The 15,936-nt window shown below is 38.9% G+C and overlaps 1 protein-coding gene across 2 annotated transcripts; it reads left to right on the top strand.

Moving 5' to 3' along the window:
• The first annotated feature begins 861 nt into the window (after window positions 1–861).
• Window positions 862–15,639, top strand: PLEKHF2 (pleckstrin homology and FYVE domain containing 2). Of its 2 annotated transcripts, none has more exons than XM_057366237.1 (2): window positions 862–885; window positions 11,681–15,639. In XM_057366237.1, exon 2 carries the CDS (start codon window positions 11,695–11,697, stop codon window positions 12,442–12,444), a length of 750 nt encoding a protein of 249 aa, XP_057222220.1. In that variant the 5' UTR covers window positions 862–885; window positions 11,681–11,694; the 3' UTR covers window positions 12,445–15,639. The 2 variants fall into 2 exon arrangements, with proteins under 2 accessions (XP_057222220.1, XP_057222221.1); XM_057366238.1 differs by lacking the exon at window positions 862–885 and adding an exon at window positions 10,922–10,990.
• Window positions 15,640–15,936: the final 297 nt, after the last annotated feature.

Genomic DNA, 15,936 nt, shown 5'->3' on the forward strand with positions numbered 1-15,936 from the left:
TTGTTTTGTTTTGGTTTTTTTTTTGTCAACACTGTCTTGTTTAAGTGCCTGTGCATAATAAAAAGACATAGGTCGGTGAGCAGGCCAGTGTGTCATAGGTTTGTATTTGTGGAAAAGAAAGGAAAAAAAAGATTTGTTAAGGCTAGGAAGCTCTTTGGAACATGTAGCTGTTCTGGTAGCTCTCACGTGCTAAAACAAGCAGGTGCCCTAAGATCCAGGAGGTGCTGTTTTTAATGTGTAGAAGAGATGCATATAGAGATCTTTCTGTAAATGTTCTGTACTTGTCAGTTAAAGTTGCTGCAGGAAGCATGCTGAAAAGTAGTATTTTTTTCAGTCACTGAAAACCAAATCCTCTTTTTCATATTGACTGAGAGACAGTCTGGGTAGCCATTAGCAAGTTGCCTCCATGTGTGCTGTAATAATCCATAACAACAACAAACCACACAGCCAGTCTGGTTTTGGAAAATTGCTTGCAAGATGGATTTGGCAATAGTTCTTGTAGAACAGCTGCATCTGTATCTGGTTTTTTTCTTTACTAATTATGCAGTGTCCCCTCCTCAAAAGAATTTAAATAGGTCTTTTTCAAAATTTAAAATGTTGATTCAGTGGAGTCTCTTTTTTTGTGCTGGGTTGACAAAATTTAAGCTTTGAAAATTGGTCAGATCCTTTTGACTGATTTTTTTTTTTTCCATGTCCCTCACCCGCTGTCCATTTAATGTTAAGTGTGGTGGAATATCTGTCAATTAATTAGCTAGCCCAGATGTCCAAATGCGTGCCCAGGTGCTGCCGAAGTGGGCTGTCACTAGTTAAGCTGTTCCTTGAAAAGCAGTGTATCGGATGGGAGGGGCACACCCGGCGCCTGTCCAGGCAGCGTGGAAGGGAGGGGTGAGTCTCTGCTGCCAAACTGGGGAGTAGTTTGCTGGGAGAGACTCTACAAACAGCTAAACAGTTGGAGTCGGGAACCATTAAATTGTAAACAGAAAAATACATTCCAGTGTTTGGTATTGCTGCCTGGTCAAGTGATCTTTTAGGCATCAGCCCAGCAGATGGGATTTGTGTCTTGTGGAGCTTCTTGAGGTGGAGGAAGATCCTGGGCTGCTGTCCTTGATTCTTGACTCTTCAGGCACATTTTGAAGGTGTTCATCTGTTGTCAGTGTTTCCTCTGACATCTGTTATCTACTCAGAACTGTGGAAAACTTCAGAAAGAACTTGAGCTTTTTTGGACTTCAGATCTGTGGAAATTGTTATTGAAACTGTATTCTGATGTATGTTCCCAGTGCTTTGGTTAAGATGAAAGATGCAGTTTGCTGGCACCAGAAGTTAAGCTAAATTACTGGTAGTGCTCCTAAATGCATGCAGTTGGCCTGTCAAAATACTAGGGTCCTTTCCCACGGCAGAAAAGATTTGATCTGAATACTGGGCTTTTTTAGCCAGTTGTTTGTTAATTAATTTTGAAGGGCACGCGTGTGTTCTGTTGTTTATGAATACATTACTTTTATATGTATTACATATGTAAAACATCAGCCTTTTTACTTATCCTTGTTTTAGTACGCTGACAGCAGCAAGTATTTGATATGCCTCTAGTTGCCTGGATCTTGCTTTCTGTGCTTTGACAGATGAGTTTGTCAAAGTTGAGTACTAGTCAGGATGGATCAGGCCTGCCTGTTCACCTCTACAGAACTCAAGCTTTCGGGATTGTTTGGCTGTGCCCTGTGGTTTGGGAGTTTTTTTTACATGGTTTTTTTGTTTGGTTGCCGCTTTGATAATTTTTTTAATTTTAGCTGTTCCATGTGCTCACGCACTTAGCTCCTAAAGTGCTGCTCCAAGCCGTGTAAGCCTGTGTAGGTGCTTGGGAAATGCTCAGCTTATTGGTAGATAGGAAGGGACACAGAGAAGTTAGTTTAGATAGTTGCTCTGTTTGCTCCAATCCTTGAGTACCAGGTGGGGGATGGAGAATTATGTGTTTCTTCCCAGCAGCAGCTCTATCATGCCAGAAGACAAAAACAGTACCAGCTACCATGGTTTATTGTAAATAGACGCCTGACAGTAGTAATAAGCAGCTGACTTTATTAAAATGTTGGATCTCTTACAAGAATGTTCCTTCTGGACTTCTCTCAGTGAGGTATCTTCTCCCCTAACAGGCATTCAGGCATGACTTTCAGTATAGCAGGGGATAGAAGGGAAATAAACCCCCTTCCAAATGGTCTAAGAGTGTATTAAGGCCTCCTGATCATATACTTCCCTGTGGTAGAAACCCTTTAGTACTGCTTGTGTTTCTATCTTTCATGTTTTCTGCTATTGCCAAGCAGGAGAAGATAGTGGGAACAACTTTGGACTCAGCAGTTCTGGATTTCTGTGCCTCTTCGATGCGTGCCACAGGTTTCTTGCTTGGAGCGGGGTTGCTGCCATTCCTGCGCGTGGCTTTATGGTGAAGGTGGTTTCTCTCATCCTTCATGCAGGGCAGGTTTCAAACAGGCCAAACATGTCTGGTGGGGCAGCCCTTTTCCGCATGCCTTTATTTTCTTTGTGTCTCCTCTGTGATTACTTAGCATTACAACTGCTTTGGATGTGGGAGTTGGCCTTTCTGTTTACAAGCAGGTTAAGTTGGTGTTCTATTTCCAGCTGAGGTTTATGGTGTTAAATACTAAAGCTAATGAGCAGAACTTAGATGGTTTTGCCTGCATACAGCAGCTCAGGCAGTGTGTTAATTGTTCAGCAGAGTTGCCTGGATGGTAAAACAGCATTGCTCTGGTGTTGCTGTGCTAATACGTAAGTTGCTTGGCAAAATAAATGGTCTTCTTCTAAAAATATCTTTCTGTACCCAAACGAACTTCTGAGTGGGTTGGGGAGTATAAGTTCATACATCTTGAAAGATCTACCTAGAAACTATCTCCACCCTGAAGATAGAATTGGCCTTTCTATGAATCCTAACTCAGGAATTCCTAACTCATTTGGATAATGGCTATTGCAAATTTGAGGAGCAATGCACTTGTCATGCGGATTTGATAATAAAGGGAGGTTTTTTGTTGTTGTTAAGAATTTCTACACTGTACTTTCAAGAAGAGTTTTAGTGGGATTTGGCTTGTGATAATCACGTGCAGCAGCTAAAAACAAAACAGTTCATTATTGTTTGTATGAACTATATAGTATGGTTCATTATAGTAATTATAGGTTTATGATGGCATCCGACTCGACAAATGCATGGATTTGCTTTCATGATGTGATTGGACATGACTATATGCTGTACTGAGAAATAATCTGAAGGTTTCTAAAGTGTTGTCAAAGCAGAGTACTTATGGGTTGTACAGTATGAAGTAATGTGGTTGTTGTTAACATATTTCCGGTATGGTTTCTGTGGCCAATGCCACAACGTTGGCCAACAGGTTGAAACAAATGAAGGGTTAAGACTGCTGGGTTGTACTAGATATACCAGTAAGGGGACGAGTTGGCTAATCTGTCTTTCCCCACAGTGGAACCATTGCTCCACAGGCTTGCACAATGAAGGAAGATGTGTCTTCATGGTGTGGGGGGGAATGCATTCATGTACAAAATCCTAAAAATCATGATAATCATAAAATGATGCTTGAGAGAGGTCCACAGTAACATCCACTTTCCTGTCCATGTGCTACTGATTGTTGCTTATACTATTCCTTTATAGTGTTCAGATGGAAATGTTGCAAGCATCTTTGCCTCTGTAGAATAATCTGAAACAGCCTTGGTGTTTCCATCATCTTTTCTAGTGTTCTATCTTGAAGCTTTTTTAACTGTATTAAATGCCAATAATTATTAGGGGTGAGGAAAATTGTTTGAAAAGTCAACAGCTTACACTTCTTTAAGGAAATGGTGGTTTGGGCTTTTTTTTTTGTCTATAAATGAAGTCAAATTTTCTGTCCTACTGTCACTACCTTTCTGAATGCTGCAGCCATTAACCAGCTTAGTCAAAAGTGGTTATCTGGATAAAGACTATGCTGAAGCTCAGAGGGATCTTGTTGCCTCATTTCCTGCTATCATCTTTACCTTGATACAATGACTTTAACATCTCTGCTCTTCCTTCTTTTCAGTATTGCGACGAAGCTTTTTGTTGTATTTGATACATCTTTGAGATATTATCAGGGTTATTCTCTATATCGTTGCCAGCTGGTCATGATAGTGATAGCCAGACACTTTAAATATAACAGTTTGGGGATTTTTTTTTTTTAAGAGAATCATTAAGAGAACTGCTTGTTAGAAGGCTGTGTTTCTCTTTAAGTGACAGTTGTCTTTTATGTTTTAAATAGCATCTAGCTACCTCCATCACAGGACAGGCATTTAGCTGTTGGTGTTGTGTCAGCTTTTAGCAGTGATAAAGACCTTTAGAAAACATTTGTCATACCTATATATCCTATCAGCGTAATACTTTTGTTGGTGAAATTCTTTTGATTTTGTTTAACTTTATGCTCAAATTGGTCTTTTTACTTTTTAATAAAAAGCAACTGGTGAATATCGCAAATATATAATTAATACTAAAAAGGCGATCAGTTAATTATTACAGATATATTTAAGTGACTGTAAACAATAACATGAAATACTAACAGATTAAAAAATGGGTTGATGGATACTTACAACTTAATTTTCCTCAATATTTTATTTTATATGCTGAATGAAAGAAGTAAAGTTCAATTAAATGCCTTTTGTGGGTAAACATATTATGTTTAATCCAGCTGTTGCTATTGGCACTACCTGCCAAGGACCATAAAGGTGGCTTGTACATGAATGCTTGTATTCTGATTACAGCTGATGAGCTCCAAGTGCACAGAAAGTGTGATTTTGCCCACTAGGACTAGCGTTGGTATCATCCTTCTCTAATGTATTGAAGGATGAAGGGCAGGAGGTGTAACTAGTGAAGCTGAAGTATGAAAACATGTACATTCAAAACATGCTGATTCATATTCTGATTTGTGTCAGATTTGCTGTGCATGTTTTTAGTTCAGCAATTTTGCACGCTATTTTCAGAGCATTAGACATGGATAAATTTCTTTAAACACGCTGCAGTTCGGAAATTTGCACTGTGTTTTACTTGGCAGTGGTGCAGAATGTCAAGTGTTGCTCTTAAGAGCAATATATCTAATATTTATAGAGATTAGCATACTGTATTACAGTACTGAGATGCCTTTATAGCTGGAAGTTTGTCCACAAAAAGGAGTAGTATTACTGTTTCAGACAGAGCTTGTTTACGCGAGGGATGTTTGAGGGTTCTGGGTAACTTAATTGTTGATGTTTATGCAACTGTGACTCAAATTAATGTGTCTTGCTCGCAAATGCAAAGTGCATGAGGAAAGCTATGGGTCTGATGTGATAATATAATATATAACAATTATTTGAAACCTGTTACTAAAAACTCCCACATAACTAAATGACTGATTCTGCCTGATGAGCTATTTTTAGGGAGAATGGTATTTTCCTCTGTAGATCCAAATAATGAGTCATCTTACAAACCAGTCTTTTAATGCACATTAGAAACCTGGTCTGCAAATACTCCTTTTCTGCATTTGGTTTACAGTTTACTTGTTTCTCTCTTGTAAAAAAATTTTCTTTATCTTCTGTACCTTTTATATATGTTTAACTTGTGCCATTTAAGTATCATGAAGCAAAATGAATTTCTGTTTGAAATTTCTGTTCTATTCAGAGCCTTCAAGTTGTGGAGTCAAACATGATAGCTTTTGCCTTCTATTAAGTGACTCTGATTAGAAACTTTTATGAAGCATCTATGTTACCTTTAGGTTAGAAGGGAAATTGGTTAATTTGAGTGCATGTGGTGTAATATAGTTGCTGACATTGTATGTGCAGGTGCAGGTGTGAGAACAAGGGCTTTCTATGACAACTGGATAATTACTTAGAAATTTATTGGGTGACTAGGTACAATGTGCTTTGATTTAGATTTGCTGTTTCTGCCTTTTCTGTCTTTATTCCTTTTTCTATTTCTCCATTTCTGAGTACTTTCTATTTTTCACATTTGCTTCAGTGCACCCTTATCTAGATCTTATTTCATTTATTCTAATGATGTGGTCAGTGGCACTTTTTTATTGGACTTGTGTACTGAATCTGACTTTGAAGCATGGAGGATCTGCTGCAGCTTTTGGACTGGATGGGCCTCTTTATAATTAGTTCTGAGCTCTTGTACTTTTTGCAGCAGCTTAAATATGCTTTTTTTTCCTTAAAGCTGTCACCTAAATGATGAATATTCATAGTAATGGATAAGCTGCCTGCATCCTGATACCATGGCTCTGAGAAATGCAGACTGCCTGGTTTGTATTAATGCAATATGTTAAATGTAATTGTTAACAGCCTAATAGCTAATTGTAAAGATGACGATAGATGATCTGACAATTAGAGCAAGGCCAGTAACATTTTTCTCCCTTGAAGGAGTGTTGAAGAAAAATAATGCTAAAATTAGATGCTTATTAATTAACATTTATTGGCAGGGACTGTACACTGGACTTGATTTGTTCTTGCCCAAGCTAGAATTAATGGAACACCACCAGTTCTGCTGTTTTGCTRAAGTAACTTGGGAATTTGGATTGTGTCCCTCTCCTGCACACCCTTTGTCCTGCAGCCTGAAGGGTGTGCTGGTTGAGATGATAGTATGCACTGAGCTGGGGTGAGGAAATGTTTTTGTGCTGAGCTATGCAGTCTGCATTACTGTGCCATAACAGCTTTTAAAATCTCATTTCTCCTCTTCAGCACCTTTGTTATTCTGCTGTATGGTGCTTATGCTGTATGGTTCTGCTGTATGGTTCTGCTGTATGGTGCTTATGCTAACTGCTGCGGTGCTAATGTAGTTGTAGAAAAGTTTTCTGTATTGAATGGAGTGTAACTGTGTCAATCAGGCTTGCATTCTTTTTAGTTGACTCCTTATATCTGTCCTCAGCTGCAGCTATTCTGTGCATTTAGTCTGGCCTCTATCACAAGGAGAGCTAGCATGTAAAACAAACATTCCCCTATTTTATGAAAGACCTGTAGAAGCATTGAGTCCTGGAAGATCATTGGTTTGGTCTCCAGGATACAGTGGCAGAAAGAAACGATTATGTGGAAAGTAACTTGTCAGTGCACAGCAACCCAGTAGAATTATTTTTCTGCTGCAGTAGTTTGGAATGTTAATAACTGTAGTAAATACATGACTCCTTCAACATGGATTGTGCTTTAGGTGAGTAGATAACTTGTTTAGCTCTTCAGAAATTTCAGTGACATCTGTGTTTCATTGCGTTGAAGATGATTGTTTGCACCAACAGGTTACAAGTGTAAACTGGACTGAAATAAGGGAGCAAGAAGATCTTGATATCTTGATTACAGAATTGTTACTTTTCTAGAAGCTTCTTGTGGAAAAAAGTGGAAATAAGTGTCAAAGAGAGTTCTGTRTATTGTAGAGGAGTTGGGGCTTTCTGTGTCATGAAATATTTTGTCATCTTTAAATAGCATATTTTGCCATGGAGATAAAAGCCATTACCCAGCATCTTCATCATGAAAAGTGCTTTCTAAGAGTGTGTGTGTGAGGTCCAAACTGAAGGTATTGTAGCATTTTGAGAGTTGAGATTTATTTATTTGGAAAGGCTGCTAAACCCCGCTTATGGTGTAGTTCCATGTAGCTACTTTTCTTACAAAGTGATCTGTTTGTGTGATTTTGGTTTGTTTTGGGTTTTTTGTTTTTTTTGTTTTTTTTTTTTTTTTTTTTTTTTTTTTTTTTTTTTTTTTTTTTTTTTTTTTTTTTTGGTAATATTTTGACTAGCAACTGGTACTGTCTGAACACAGAAAATGAAACTGATGTCTGTGAAGAACATCAGTCCATCACTGATGGAAATGGAATCCCGCTTCCATAAGGGCCTTGGGACTTTTAGGAGTTTGTATGCCAGAAGTGTGGAGTTAGTCAAATATAATAAAAGTCTCATATTATTATATGTTTGAGGTTTTTGATTTCGTGGCGTCCATAAACTGAGGCTGTGTRTAGGATACTCTTCCCTTAAGTGGAAGTGTCTAACCTGTTGTTTCAAAGCCCATGGTTCTGTTTATTCCTGACTTGCTTGGGGAAGGATTTGGGCATGTTTTCAGCAATTTGCCATCATTCAGGAATTGATTGGTTTGATCAGGTCTTGTGATCCTGCATCTTCAGGGCAGTATAATCCTGTATCCGCTTCTTAAGGTGGCCAACTTCTCAAGGTAGAAACTTGAGATGAAAGTTTAGCTGGAGGAGAGGCGAATATTGCCACCCAGTTCCAGGGTATGATGATCTGTTCTCTTACAATAAATCTGAATATGCTTTAAGATAAGATTGTAATTTTTAAGGACTGGTAATTGATTACTTTGATTTTGGATTGTTACATTTTGGGGTTTAAGGTTCCTTTTTCTGTCCAGACAATATTTTAATTTAAATCTCCTTGGTCAGTGTGCTCATGAGCGGAAGAAAAGTACCTCTTGTAACTTTAGTTCTTGTGAATTAGAATTGTCTTCTCTTGTATTTCTGGTCAAACTTTTSCATGTTTCATGATTACTTGTAATCAGGATGTATTTCAGGTAGTTTCCCATCCATTTCTGAGCTTACTTCCTTTCTCAGAAAAGGCTAGTGAGGGTATATGAGCATTTGCATGCATAGGATTTCATATGCATTTTTAATTTTTAGTTCTTTAAAAGCTCATGAGAAAAATGTCCGAGTGCTTATTCTAAAAAGTCTAATCTGTTARTGTGGGAAAATACAATGTCTTGGAATGGTGGAATTGGCATCAATAATCTGTGGCATTTACTGCTTTGAGKCTGTCAGGTGAGAATGTTATTCATCAYTGGAAATGTTTCAATCTAGAAGACATGCAATTTAACTTGTATTTCTTAATAGTCCTTAACTTGCCCAGGATTCTTGCTTAAGGTTCAGTTAGTGATTATTTTCACAAGCGCAAAATACAGTTTTTAGCACAAGTTCTGGAGTCACGTGTCTTTGTTTCAAGCCATGATTAAATGATCCTGGTTAGAATTGTTTTCTCTTAGATTGTCCTAGAGAACAATTAATTAAAACCTTTAGTTTTTTCTCCCCTTCTTCTGCTACTGACTTGTATTTTGAAAGCTTTYGTAGTGGCCTTGAACTGAGTTTGCAGTTTATTGGCAGGGCGTGCAGAGTGGCTGAGTTGGAGCTGTGCAGCAGTGACTGGTTTCCACAGGTGGCTGTGACTTCACAACAAAGAGCTTGCTTTGCTGAAACCCATCAGTATGGTTGTGTTTGTGGGGGTTGGGTGGGAGTGCTCTTACCCTCTGCGGACTACCAAAAGCATTTAACTTGCTGTAATTCGTTGATAACTTTTATCAAAGTGTGAGTTCATAAGGAGTGCATATTGATTTGTACCTGCAGAAAAGGGTATTTTCTGAATTGTCCCCTTTGCATTCTGGTGACTGATGTCCTTTYCCACTACACAGGGAACATGGAATTACCAATAACTGTAGACTGACCCTGTGACTCGGCCTTGTTTTCTAAGTTTGAAGGGCTGTTGGTTCAGTTTCTATGTTCACAAAGGCTACTTATTTCTAGAGTATTGTTGGATGGGAATGATTATTAGGCAGTTAATGGGAATGAACCCTCATTCCAGATCCTGGGATTCAGCGGTCAGGCACTTAARTCTGATTTTGGAGCCTAGGACTACAGCAATTACACAAGAAAAGATGTTTCTTTTCAGTTCCCTTYTTACTACCTCTTACTTGGCAGTTTGTGTTTTGTCTTCACCTTCTGCAGATCAAAATACTTTCAGATTTGGTGGTTTTGTAATTCTCCTAACCATAAAACTAGTTAACTTGATACATACTCATGTATTGTAACTAATGCTGTAAGGCATGTAAAGAAAATTAAAAAATGGTGTCGAGAGGTAACTTACAGAGATTCTGGTGTCTTGAGTGTCAGACTGATGCAAGATAATGTGCGCAGTTTAGAATAGGTAGTTGCAACCTCACTTGTCAAAACTACTTTAGTGTGAAACTAATTACACTTTCAAAGCTGTAATTTACAATAATAATATTTAACATTGGGCATGTGGATTTGTGTAATCACAGGTAACATACTTATTTAGATGAGGCCTGATGAGTGGTTTCATCTCTGTTTTGTAAGGAAGTATCTGTGCTTTGATTCATAGGAGGAAGATTGCCTGGATCAGGCYATAGCAGAGTGATGTAGTCTGAGTAGCATTGAGCCTGGGTCTTGATTCAGCCCAGTTTCCTCTCGGCTGTAGGCTGCTGCTGTATTGATGGCAGGCAGTGTAGATAAAGAAAAGGCAGGTAATGTAGAGGACTTCCCAGCCTGGGATCGTGTCACGAGGCCATGGCATATTTGCTGTTCTGCTTTTCTTCACTGTTCAAAGCTGTGGTTGTATCAAAGGGTGTTGTGAGCTTTAGCCCTGTGGGAGGCACAGGGGAACATCCTCTGCRTGCTGAGGAAAAGTCTGTCCATAATACTTGCCTCTGCCAGACCTCTCGCTGCTCCATCAAGCACAGCAGTTCAGGTTCGTGGCTGTACYCACAAGGGGTTTGAGGGAATGTGGGTCAGACTGGCAGGATTTTCTTTTGCCAGATTTCTGCCTGGGAAACTCTAGGGCAAAAGAGAGGCTAAAGAGTGGTTTGCCAAGGTRTGAATCACTATAATGAGTTCTTAATTTTAGTTCCCTGTTGGATGACTTTGGTATCTCACAGTTACAAGAAAARAATCYYATTTGCTACTTGGGGAACAAATTKCAAACTTGGKATGGGGTTTTAGTCTGTAGTTGGAGCATACARTTCATTAGCACTTTCTGAAATACAAAGTCATCTTTTTTAAACTTTGARCTTGTGCAGGTCACTCAGTCTTTTYTCAGGAGCAATTGTGAGCTGTGTGGCTTGTCCTCTGTACAGGTCTGCCAGTCGCCTGARTGTGATGGATGCAGATGYGGTTCATGTAGATGAGGAAGGAGGGACTGTGGGACTCCTGCAAAAAGAAGGCAGCAGCAAGCAGGTGATGAGCCACCAGCTGTGACTCACTCCCTGTTCCTGGCTCARGAGTTTGCCATGAAAGCAGATGTAGTGGGGGGTGCAAGCTGTGGCCTGTACAAAATGTTTCCAGCAGGTAGAATCATGGTTTTGGCCCATGAATTGAGRTTTACACACTGGAAAAAATGGGCAATATTGAGCTAGCTTGGGGAGTGTGGTTTCCTATTTGAACACCAATTATATAATTTGTTTGTTGTGTTAAARCTAATGTGGGTCTCCAGGCTGCTCAGTTAATTTGATGTTTTTGCAGCATTAGAATTTGAAATGATGGATGATACTTCCTGTTGCTGTCTCGAGTTGTGCAGGAGGATATACAGAGAAATAAGACCATTAAACCAGGATGCAGTAGCCTTACTAGAGAGGAACTAGTTTGTTGCCGGAGGCTCTCAAAAGCAGTGCTGTAGGTGCTGTCTGTGTGATAAAGATAGCTGTCAGCTGCATAGAACATTTTTGCTTTTGGAAAAAAGACTAATCGGTTGCTAAAAATTCTTAGGTGTTAATACTCATTTAAATCTAGCCCAAGTCAATGCCTCTCAGCCAGCAGGTCCTGTTAGATATTTTAAGAAATGCGGGGTTGGTACCTTCCTTGGGGAAGACTGCCTGCTGTTGAATCAGTCCTGTTCTAATAACAAACTTTTTTTTTTTCTTATTTTAGGATACTTGTGAAAGATGGTGGATCGCTTGGCAAACAGTGAGGCAAATACTAGAAGAATCAGTRTAGTGGAAAACTGCTTTGGAGCAGCTGGTCAACCCCTGACTATTCCTGGTCGTGTTCTGATTGGAGAGGGAGTACTAACAAAACTGTGTAGGAAGAAGCCCAAAGCAAGGCAGTTCTTCTTGTTCAATGACATTCTTGTTTATGGTAACATTGTCATCCAGAAGAAGAAATACAATAAACAGCACATAATCCCACTGGAAAACGTCACTATTGATTCCATCCAGGATGAGGGAGAYTTACGGAACGGTTGGCTTATCAAGACACCAACAAAGTCTTTCGCAGTTTACGCTGCCACTGCTACAGAGAAGTCTGAGTGGATGAACCACATAAATAAGTGTGTTTCCGATTTGCTTTCCAAAAGTGGGAAGACTCCTAGCAATGAACATGCGGCTGTGTGGGTACCAGACTCGGAAGCCACAGTGTGCATGCGATGTCAGAAAGCCAAGTTTACTCCTGTCAACCGTCGTCACCACTGTCGCAAGTGCGGCTTTGTCGTRTGTGGGCCTTGCTCAGAAAAGAGATTTCTGCTCCCGAGCCAGTCTTCCAAGCCAGTGAGAATCTGCGACTTCTGCTATGATCTTCTTTCTACTGGGGAGAYGACTGCTTGTCAGTCCACTAGGTCAGACTCCTACAGCCAGTCACCCAAGTCGTCTTTAAATGATGTATCGGATGATGATGATGATGAAGACAGTAGTGATTAAGGACCAAACATTTTTTCCATGTGTTGCAAGTTGTGTTTCAAACCATATGGAGCTGCTTTTGGGGAAGTCTGTAGTGAGGCTCCTCAGAAAAATCCTGTTCTAGCCATAAAATATGCCTGAATATCTTCAACTGCGATGTGCCTCAATCTATGAATTCTCTAGATAATAGCTGGGTTTTTTTCTCCTCTGCAGGGATAGACTGGTGCAAATGTTATCAGAATATTTTCCAACTTCATTTACTTGAGTTGTGTCTAGGTTAGACTTTTGTGGAAGATTGGAGAATAAAATGTACTTTCTTAATTTAACAACCCATACTTTCTAATGTTTCATATTGATATGTTGTTATATGGGGGTTTTTCAGATACAGGGAGGAAAACTGTGAGCATGCATGGAATGGTGATGTTTTCATTAATCCCTTAGACTATCTTATTTTCCTAGCCATGGTATATAATAAGTTGCAAGGTCATCTAATGTACAAACCTAAATGTCACAAAACTGGGAAACTCTTGTTTTGCTGTTAATTATGACTTCCTATGCCAAGCAGTGCCTTGTACCAATTGTGCTGATTCAGGAAGAAACAAACCTATTTTATGTCGTCTGTATTTGCCTAAATGCTGGTATCTGAGAGATTGTTGGTGCTATTGAAAATAACTGCTGTGTTCAAAGTGGAGCTTTGACAAGGTCATAGCTGTATGCCATGGTGGGTGACAAATACTCAAATGGTGTGTCCTTACCTGTGCAGGCAGACCTGAGGACTCTGTGGATTCCCACAGGCTTCAGCAGGSTTGTTCTTGCAGAAGTTTTGTTGCAAGTTGGGATCTTGAGGTGAGAAGCTTGGAGAGATTCTTCATGGGGATTTATACACTTCCTTTTCACAACGGTTTCTAAGTTTCAAATTTGGCAAATGCATACTGAAATTTTAGTTGGGTGATACAGCAATTTGGTGTGCTAGCCTATGTATTTTTTGAAATAATTCCCAAAAATGTCACAACATTTTTTTTCTTAAAACACTGGTGAGAGTATTTGGGTTTCTCTCCCCTCAGGAGTTTTATTGGCTTGTTTAAAAACAACCTGTTATTTTGAACAAGAAGCCTGCAAATATCCTTATAAAACTGGCTTTCCTTTTTACACAGCTGACCTCAGGATAAATGTGAGATGCAAGTAATTTCATTCTAAATGTATACCCAGGACCAAGAGAGATGTATTTAAGGACTATCATGAAATCATCAGTGCAGAAAATGTCTCTGTCGTAGTGTTCATTTTAATTTTTTGAATACAGAAGTGTCATGTTCCCATGTAAATGCAAAAGTTACTCTTGGAAAGAATGTTAAACCCCCAAATATGTTTCTGTATTTTTATAATGATAACCTCAATTTTGAAGCAGAAAAACCTCTTTGAAATAGTTGTATGAATATAGTAGCAACTGACTTTATACAAAAAAGTTAACCTTTTGTATCTCTAAATGACAATTTCTGCACTGTTTGCCTTGGTTGGCAATAATTGGGTTAAATATTTATTGAATAAACAATCAATGCTGCATGTTGCACTAGTCGCCCATTCTGTATGCTGAAAGTGTCATATTTTAAAATGGAAATTAGCAGAGTACTTCAGAGTTGTATCCCTCCATTAGATTTCTGGTGGCTAAAGATGCACTTAGCATCTACAGAGAGGCACTCTGCATTCATCCTTTGCAAGACATGGCTTCAGGTGAAAATTGCGTCAGTATTTTTAGCCTAGACAATTTCTAAACATAAGGCTTTCTTTAGAAGCACTGAAGATCATTTGTTCTACTTAGAAAGAAATGCACAAAGGGAAAAACACTTTCTGATGCAGACTTGGGACCAAGAAGATTCTGTAAAATTGCCAGATTGTATATATTGAAAGACTAGCTGAAATAAGTAGCTGCATATCCTTTTTCCTTGACAGACAAGGGAGTGGTGACCTGCAGCAGGGAAAATGGGCTGTTTTGAGAAGGCACTTTGAGTTAATAGTGCTTACTTTTTGTACTTATTGGTATTTCTGTTTCAGGAGCAGAGACTTGTTAGCTTCAGTTTTTCTATAGAATCAAAGTACAAACCTCCATCGTACACACCTTCTAACAACTAACAACTGTTCTCTTCCTCATGCAATTGTTCCCTCTTTCTTAAGCTGTCARATATTAACTTGTGTTATTAAAGAATCCATCTCCTTGTGTACTTTCCCCTTGGTTTCTATATAATTTGCTTTTCAGCACCTTTTGGTGGTGGGAAAAGGGTTGCCGAGAGTTAGATCACATCCTGTAGTTTGAGAGTGTACGTGTGCCCACTTCATATATCCTTTTATCTGTGAATGAAACTTGCACTGTGCTGCACTGACCCCTGAAGCTGTAACCAAACCAATGTGTGTGTGTAGAATTTTTCATCTGAAATCGTTGTGTATGGTCCAAGCTTTTTAAAAAACCATTTAAAAAGTGTTTTATGGAAATATTCCCATTCCTCAGTGATACTTGTTTTGAACTTTACAAAATGAACTGAACATTGACTTCTCTTGTAGATAAAGCTTTCTGAAAGGGCTCATTTTGTACTCTGTAATCTTCTTTTGTCACATTATTTTATTTACAAATACAYGGTATAGCTTCAAGCCTGTGTTTAATTTTCCTTAGCTGTGGGTCTTCAAATGTGAGAGAAAACAGGGCAGTTGATTTTTGTCTTGACATATTGTTTAGCAGCAGGTTTATTCACTGTCAGGAGATACCAATAAACTGGGAGCRTAATCCTACAGAAGGAGTTCTAAGACTAACTTTGAAATAAATATAGTTACAGATTTAGAAGCCACTTATGCACTTGAGGAATGGTTCAAAAAAAGTATGACCAGGTATTTTGCAAAGTTTGGCTTTTGTTGGATTGGTGTTGGTTGCTGAAACTGATAATCCCAGTCACTGGAAGAGTCTGGAGGGCCTTGCATTTGGGGTGGCCCAGCTCCAGTGCTATAGATCTCTGCTCTTGATCCTGTCAGCCACCCCTGGGGACAAACTTCTTGGGGTATCAAACTGGAGAGGAGCTTGGTACTTTTCCCAAAACTTCCACACTCTTAAGATCTTAAAATATTGATTAAATATGGGTAATCTTTGTATTTTTGTACTTTGTGGTAGATTTAACCTGCTCTTTTTGATAAGCTTTCCAAATCCAGTGAAATAAAAGCAATAGTCTGCATGACTCTTGCAAGGCTCTGCAGTCAGTTTCTGCTTTGTTGAAGATTCTGTATTGGAAAAATAAGTATGTGTTGCTTCAACTGTGTTCACATTTTGTGCATTCTTTAYGAGTACTTCATAGTTCATTTGCTGGAAGTATGAAAGGAAAGGGAAAAGTCTTTTKAAGATTTTAATTGAACATTACTAAATTTACCCTCTGCACCTAAACAGCCGTTAAGATAAATTCAGCTGTTCTCCTTTCAGATTTGGTGCAGCTGAACTTGCTGTAGCTGTAGAGTCATTTGAGGGTCAAGCACTGCTAC

This window comes from Malurus melanocephalus, unplaced genomic scaffold (assembly GCF_030028575.1).
Source record: "Malurus melanocephalus ecotype Western Australia unplaced genomic scaffold, MMel_1.1 scaffold_62, whole genome shotgun sequence".
Lineage (NCBI taxonomy): Eukaryota > Metazoa > Chordata > Aves > Passeriformes > Maluridae > Malurus > Malurus melanocephalus.